This window comes from Pundamilia nyererei, unplaced genomic scaffold (genome assembly GCF_000239375.1).
Source record: "Pundamilia nyererei isolate P.nyererei 1_Seehausen unplaced genomic scaffold, PunNye1.0 scaffold00053, whole genome shotgun sequence".
In the NCBI taxonomy this organism is placed as follows: Eukaryota; Metazoa; Chordata; class Actinopteri; order Cichliformes; family Cichlidae; genus Pundamilia; species Pundamilia nyererei.
This window is the reverse complement of record NW_005187454.1, coordinates 2350653-2358224: the sequence shown is the minus strand read 5'-3', so window position 1 is coordinate 2358224 and position 7572 is coordinate 2350653. Positions and strand designations below refer to the sequence as shown.

At 41.7% G+C, this 7572-nt stretch overlaps 1 protein-coding gene across 1 annotated transcript; it reads left to right on the top strand.

Moving 5' to 3' along the window:
* Window positions 1–4371: 4371 nt before the first annotated feature.
* LOC102204007 (serine/threonine-protein phosphatase 6 catalytic subunit-like) lies at window positions 4372–7330 on the top strand. The gene is made up of 4 exons (XM_005733616.2): window positions 4372–4549; window positions 6478–6573; window positions 6713–6778; window positions 6891–7330. The coding sequence occupies exons 1-4, from the start codon at window positions 4475–4477 to the stop codon at window positions 7041–7043; spliced, it is 390 nt and encodes a 129-aa protein (XP_005733673.1). The 5' UTR covers window positions 4372–4474; the 3' UTR covers window positions 7044–7330.
* Window positions 7331–7572: the final 242 nt, after the last annotated feature.

Here is a 7572-nt window from a genome sequence, read left to right as displayed (position 1 = left end):
AGTGTGGCATGATTAAAGTCTCCAGATATAATAATGAAAGCCTCAGGGTGTTGTGTCTGTAGTCTTGCTGTAACTGTGTGTATTTTCTCACAGGCAGCTGTTGCGTCGGCCCTCGGAGGGATGTAAACACACACAGATCACCCTGACTAAACTCCTAGGTAGATAATATGGCCGCAAGCTAACAGCTAGCAGCTCCAGGTCCGAACGACATACAGATACTTTAACGGAGACGTGTCCAGGGTTACAATATCTGTTGTTAACGTAGACAATGAGTCCCCCACCTCTGCTTTTTCCGCTGGCCTGCGTGTCCCTATCGGCTCTCATGGATGTGAATCCACATAGGTCTACGTTAGCCTGCGGCGTTAGCTCGGTTAGCCACGTCTCTGTGAAGATAAACAAACTGCACTCACGGTAGAGTCGGTGGTTGTTCAGAGCGCACAGTTCATCAATCTTATTCTGTAACGAGTTCACGTTGCCCATGATCACTGTCGGGATTGATGGTTTGAATCACCTCCGGTGATCCGCTTTCCTCGCTCCAGCCTTGCAGCCTCTGTAGCTCCTCTTTAGCTCGGCCGGGATATTGTATCTCATGCCGGTCTGTGCCTTTGTGTTAAGTGCCAGCAGCTCCGCTCTTGAGTAGATGAAGGAGCTGGTTCCAGAAGTTTTAAAAAGTGTGTTATCCATAGTATATCTAAGAGGTAGAAAGTAAAGTGACTAAAGGAAGTTAAAAAAAAAAGGTTGAAAGACTAGTCTAAAACAGTTGAAAGTTAAGAAACAAGTTTGGTGTTGCAGAGCTACTTGGAAAGGCTGTCGTCACTCCAGCGCCATCTTGCCATAAGTTGAGCAACTCTAGTCTCGCACTGGCAAAACTAAAGGAACACTTCTTGAAGCTGCATGGAGACGGGGGATACAAGAGCACAACACTTGCTGAATTCAAGGTGAAGAGAGACAGATTCGATGAAAGGCCCACTCTGCCTGCTCTTGGATTTGTACCCGTTAACAAACCGATCCTCACAGCATCGTACGAAGTTGCTTACCTGATCGCAAAGCAGGGCAAGCCATACACCATTGGTGAAACACTTGTGAAACCAGCTGCGTTAAAGATGGCGAATCTGATACTCGGAACAGCGGCCGAAGGTAAATTATCCCAAATTCCTCTTTCAAATGACACCATCAGCGAAAGAATAGAAGACATGAGTAAAGACAACTTGGCTCAAGTAGTCGCCGATCTGATTTCAAGCCCGGCAAAATTCAGCCTTCAACTTGATGAGAGCACAGACGTTGCTAATCTAAGCCAGCTTGCTGTTTTTGTGCACTATGTGAAAGATGACGTGATAAAAGAAGATTTTATTTTGCAAGCCTCTTACAACAACAACTAAGGCAGCCGATGTGAAGAAGCTTGTGGATGACTTCTTCAGAGACAACAATCTTTCATTGGATATGGTTGCAGTTTGTACAGATGGAGCTCCAGTCATGCTGGGAAGAAACTCTGGTTTTGGTGTGCTAGTAAAAGCCGATGCACCACACATCATGGTGACGCATTGTATTTTGCACAGGCATGCGTTGGCAACAAAAACCTTGCCTCCAAAAATGGCAGAAGTGTTAAAAACTGTGGTGGAATGTGTGAACTATGTGTGAAATAGTGCTCTGAGGCTCTGCATCTTCAGTGAGCTGTGTGAAGAAATGGGCTCTGAATTCGAGGTACTTCTGTACCATTCTAATGTTCTGTGGTTATCCCGGGGACAGGTGCTGAATCGTGTTTTTGCCATGCGTGTGGAATTAGCCCTGTTTTTGCAAGAGCACCAACACTGTCATGCAGATTGCTTCAAAAATCTTGAGTTCATTTTACGGTACATGGCTGATATATTCGTAGCTCTCAATCATCTCAATCAGCAGATGCAGGGTGGTAGAGTCAATGTCATAGAAGCAGAAGAACACCTGAAGGCTTTTCAAAAAAAGCTAGCGTTATGGAAACGACAAACAGAGGACAACTACTTCGCAAACTTCCCCCTTCTGGACAACTGTGTAAGTAAGATCGAAGATGTGTCTGGAATCGGAGATATTTCTGTATCCACATAACTGAAGCAAACAATTGCAACGCAGTTAGATGAGCTTGTAAGCAAAGTCTCTCGACAAATATTTTCCTACAAGAGTCATATCCAGCATGGGTGAGACAACTGTTCACGTTTGCTGTTGAAACAGCAGATGTCAGTGATGAATACCATGGCAAAATCATTGAAATTCAGCAAAGCTAGGTTCAACAGCAACTCTTCAGAACCACAACGCTCTCAACGTTTTGGTGTCGACAAATGGACGAGTATCCAGTTATTGCTAAGAAAGCCCTGGATTTTTTTTTATACCATTTGTTACAACATATCTTTGTGAGCAATCCTTTTCGAGGATGCTGGACATAAAAACGAAGAAAAGGAACAGACTTTGCTGTGAAAATGACATGAGAGTGGCACTTGCCAAGGTGAAGCCATGATAGACATTGCACAGCTGGCCATCTTCATCCGTGGAGAGGAAATATGGGCATTAAATCGATGCACGGGACAACGACAGGAAAAGACATTTTTTAAAACCTATGTCAAAGTGTAACCGACATGAAACTGCCCTGGGGCAAACTTGTTGAACTTAAAAAAAAGTGGACTAGCTTAAGGAGAACTGCACCGGTGAGTTAACAGCATATCACAGCATCATACACCAGGAAACACTGCGTGGTAAAGTCCTAAAAATGGAGCATGTAATGAGCACCGTAACGCAAACTGTAAATTTTATCCGAGCAATTTCAGTCTTTTATGTGGGAAATAGATTCAGCGTTTGCCGACATTCCTTATCATACAGAGGTCCATTGGCTGAGTTGGGGAAAAGTTCTCAATCAACTTTTTGAGCTCAGCAAGGAAACCTGTCAGTTCATGGACATGGCATGTATGATGCGGTGAAGACATTTCAAGTGAAGCTGCTCTTATGGGAGTCACAAATGAACCAGTGCAACTTGCCTCACTTTCCCTTTTGCCAAGTAATGTTGAACCAAGTCAGCGCAACAATTTTCCCAAATGCGCACCTTGCTGATAAGCTAAGTGCACTGCGCACTGAGTTCGCACGGCGCTTTGGTGACTTTGAAGCGCAAAAAGAGAATTTCGAGCTGCTTCGCAACCCATTTACGGGCGACCGTGGCTCAGGGGGTTGGGAATCGCATCTGTAACTGGAAGGTCGCCGGTTCGATCCCTGGGCTCTCTGTCCTGGTCGTTGTGTCCTTGGGCAAGACACTTTAGCCTACTTGCCTACTGGTGATGGCCAGAGGGGCCGATGGCGCGATATGGCAGCCTCGCTTCTGTCAGTCTGCCCCAGGGCAGCTGTGGCTACAACTGCCTCCACCAGTGAATGAATAGTGGTATTGTAAAGCGCTTTGGGTGCCTTGAAAAGCGCTATATAAATCCAATCCATTATTACAGTTGACATGGAAACTGCACCCGTGCAGATTCAGATGGAGCTGACTGAGCTGCAGTGTAATGGGACACTCAAGGCAAAGTACGACACTGAAGGGCACAGTTTATTCGTTCCATTCCTGAAGTAATGCCCCAGCTCCGTCTACATGCGGCTCAAACCTTGTGTATGTTTGGTAGCACATACCTGTGTGAGAAGCTGTTTTTAGTGTTGAAGATGAACAAAACAGCACACAGGAGTCGTCTCACCGATGAACACCTGCAGTCCATCCTGAGAATCTCTACAACAAAGACCGACAACGAACTTGTTGCCAAAAAAAGATGCCAAGCATCCAGCTCTGACAAAGTGGCATGAGAGCCAAGAAAACTGATTGTTATGATTTGTTGTTGTTGTTGTTGTTTGTTTGTTTTTTCACTTTTGCGGAAAAGCAGAAATTTTATTTATATTTCTAGTTTGTTTTTTTGCATCATGTTTATATTTTCAATTTGTATCAGGAGATATTTTTATGAAGAGCAAAATATTTTAAGTTTATTTTATTTTTTATAAACTGTCATAATAGCAACAAAATCTCATTGTTTTGATTTGTTGTTATTTTAGCGTTTACTTAGACGCACAATTTTCATGTATTTTTTCTGGGGGTTTTGGCAGCATTTTCACATTTCTAACTTGTATAATTTTGACAGGATATATTTTATGGAGAGAAAAATATTTAAAGTTAAAGTTTATTTTTTGTAAGTTTATTTATTCTGGAATAATATTCATGTCCATTTTTATTCATATTTATATATATATTTTAAAGAAAAACATTGTTTTAGTTTGTTCAGTGAATGTTTATCTTGTTTGGCCAACGACCTAAAGTGTGCCTTGAGTTTTGGCCCCCTGTGCAAATGAGTTTGACACCCCTGGTTTAAAGTAACAGAGCTGCAGTCATATCATATTTCGGTTTGTGACGACTTTGAAATGACGTTAGAGGAAAACACTCCTCCCGAGTGTTGCAGGAAGTGACGTATATAACTGTCTGGGTACAATGGCGCCTCTAGATTTGGATAAATATGCAGAGATTGCAAAGCAGTGTAAATACCTCCCAGAAAACGATCTGAAGGTAAATGTCACTTTCTTGGCGTGTTTCTGCTGAATCCGTGTTGTGGGGCTGATAATAACGGCGCTCTCACTCCTGCTGTCTGTTGGAATAGCAGAATTAGCTATAGCTAGCTAGTGATGCTAGTCTGTTGATTTCAATCTCTCAGACAGTAAAATAATAATGTATCTTAGCTGTCATGGCACAGTTAAAGTTTAGTAACATCCTCTGAGATGGTATGGGAGCAGGAGCGACAGTGGCCTGAGGGATTGTTATTTTTCTGAAGGTACCACAATATCAGCAGTGAGCCGATGCTGCTAGCTGTTATCATATGGGCTGACCGCTGGGTTTTTCTCACCGGTGTAAAGCTGTACTCAGTCTTGGTTGGTTTCAAACGATTTTAAGAGTAGTTGCAGTGACCAAGAGTACCGTTCCTTCCCATCCTTTCAAACTCAGTTACACTCCCCCGTAGTAGCCAGTGACAGTTTCATGGTTGTTGTAGTCATTATGAAACCGGGAGACTAGTCAAGCTGATCAGCGGTTTGTGAAAGGAAACAATAATTAATGTGCACTCAAAGTTATTGTCAAGATCTGAATTTAAAGGAGACAGTCTTTCAGTTACTGTAAGTGACTGGCTACAAATACGTTTTTGGTGACACGCCACCTACGGGCAGAGGAAAAATCGATCCAGCGTAGTGTCACGATACTTTACATGATGATACTTAAAAGGTTACGGGGACACAAATTATAAATATTTTATTAAATACACAATTATACTCTGGCAATACTGTGAACAATACGGCTTATCTCATGTCCCACCAACCGAAGATGTAGCTGCACGATTTGTAATACTGTACTGATTTTGATATATCGTTCACATTTCTTCTGTTTTTTCACAGCCGTACTTTGCAGTGATGTTTTCTTTAAACTCAGATTGGCTGAACTGAAAAACAGGAACAGGTGTCTCTTGTAAATGAGACAACACTGGAAGAATTTAGCTTGACAAGCTACCTTCTAATTTAGAGCAAGCTAAAGGCTCAGTCGTACAAGTACAATCAGAACCCGGATACTTTCTTAATCCTTAAGGAAATTCTTTGGTTAAATTTGCTCCTCTACAGGGAGATTCAGCGAGTACAAGAATGATCTCCTGTGCTGTTTTTTTAAATTTATTTTTTAGTCTTTCTTGTCATTTTATTTTAAGTGGTCTTGAGCAATAGTTGTCCAAGCTTTCTGAAGGTCTTTCAGAGTTTGTATTTTGACATTGGTTACTTTTTTTTGAACAAATTACACATTTGATTAGCACGTCTCATTAGATGTAAACATGTAAATGGCAACAACTTTATTTTTCAGTGTGAACAGTTCCCAACGCGTTGCTACACTTAGTGTTTCACTGTGGATTTTCCATCTATCAGTTATGACTGGCCTGGGTGGCTGTAGGTCAGGTGGTAGGGCAGGTCATCTACTGATCGGAAGGTTGGTGGTTTGATCCCTGGCTGCTCCTAATCTGCAAATATCCTTGGACAAGATATTAACCCCCAGTTTCATCCACCGGCGTATGATCGTGTGTAAATAGTAGCTAGAAAGTGCTTGTGTGAATGTGGCATGTTGTATAGAGCACTTTGAGTCCTCCAGGAGAGAAGAAAAGCACTATAAAAGAATCAGACCATTTACAGTTTACCTCCTCAGAGGCCAGATGTCAACATTATTAAAGCAGTGACTGAAACAGTAACAAAAGGCAGCAAATATCCACGGAAGAGCATTAGCATGCGCCAAAAAGCTTGGTGAACTATTCTTGAACACCACTTGGTTAACAGAGCTCAGGCAGAATGAAAGTAGTTGAACTTCCCAGTCGCTTAGGAAATGCTTTAGATTCATACTTCTATTATGAAATTGGTCTTATTTACAAACTGAGTGGCTTATGTTTTCTGTCTGTTATGCTGTGATCTGTACAGAGGTTATGTGACTACGTGTGTGATCTTCTGCTGGAGGAGTCCAACGTGCAGCCCGTCTCCACTCCTGTAACAGTGTGTGGGGACATACATGGACAGGTAAAAATGGAGTCTCAAAACACCCTGATCACTGATGTTTCTAAGCAACATGTTTACACTGACTCTTAACAGAGTTTTCACCTTTTTTAATGTTGGTCTGGGTTTTAAATAAATACCCGAGTGTCTGTCTGTGTTCTAGTTTTATGATCTTTGTGAACTCTTCCGAACTGGTGGCCAGGTTCCAGACACAAATTACATCTTCATGGTTTGTTTCTTTTATTAAGTTTGGAACACATTTTTAGAAGCAGCTTTCTTAACTGGTTCTGTTTAACAGGTATGTTGGCACAGTGTCTGTAATATACCTCCGTCATCTGTAGGGTGACTTCGTCGACCGAGGGTATTACAGCTTGGAGACGTTCACCTATCTGCTAGTGCTGAAGGCCAAATGGCCTGACCGCATCACTCTTCTACGTGGAAACCATGAGAGCAGGCAGATCACCCAAGTTTACGGCTTTTATGGTGAGTTTTGATTCACAGAGCTGATGAGGAGCAGCCCCTTTTTTTACTTTGGAAAACAATAAATGGAATAATAATAATATAGAACTAACAAATACATTGTGTTGAAATAGGACCAAAAAAATCAAACCAAAAACAAAATATTTTTTAAAGCTGTTTTTCACAATATTTAGTTTATATGACATGCACAGTACTTTTCATTCAGCATTTTTCTCCCTTCCTGATATAATATTTTTGCATATTTGTCACACTAAAGCGTTTAAGATCAAGCTAATGTTTATATTAGACAAAGACAACCCAATTGTTAAACTGATGGTTTTATTTATTGACAATCCAAATGTACCTGTCCCTGTGTGAAAAAGTCATTGGTCTCTCTTATTATCCACCTTTATGGAAAGGTGAGTACAGTCACACCCAGGCCTGATTCCAGGCTGACATCAGACTGGAAATGGTTACAAAGCAAACTAAGGCAAACCACGAGCACTATTATCCACAAATTGAGAAAAGGTCAGTGGTGAACAGTGGCAGGCCTCCCAAAATTAC

Coding starts and splice junctions, on each gene's coding strand:
- LOC102204007 (XM_005733616.2), top strand. CDS start 4,475: ATGGCGCCTCTAGATTTGGATAAATATGCAGAGATTGCAAAGCAGTGT. Junction 4,550..6,477: donor TCCCAGAAAACGATCTGAAG/GTAAATGTCACT, acceptor TGATCTGTACAG/AGGTTATGTGACTACGTGTG. Junction 6,574..6,712: donor GTGGGGACATACATGGACAG/GTAAAAATGGAG, acceptor TCTGTGTTCTAG/TTTTATGATCTTTGTGAACT.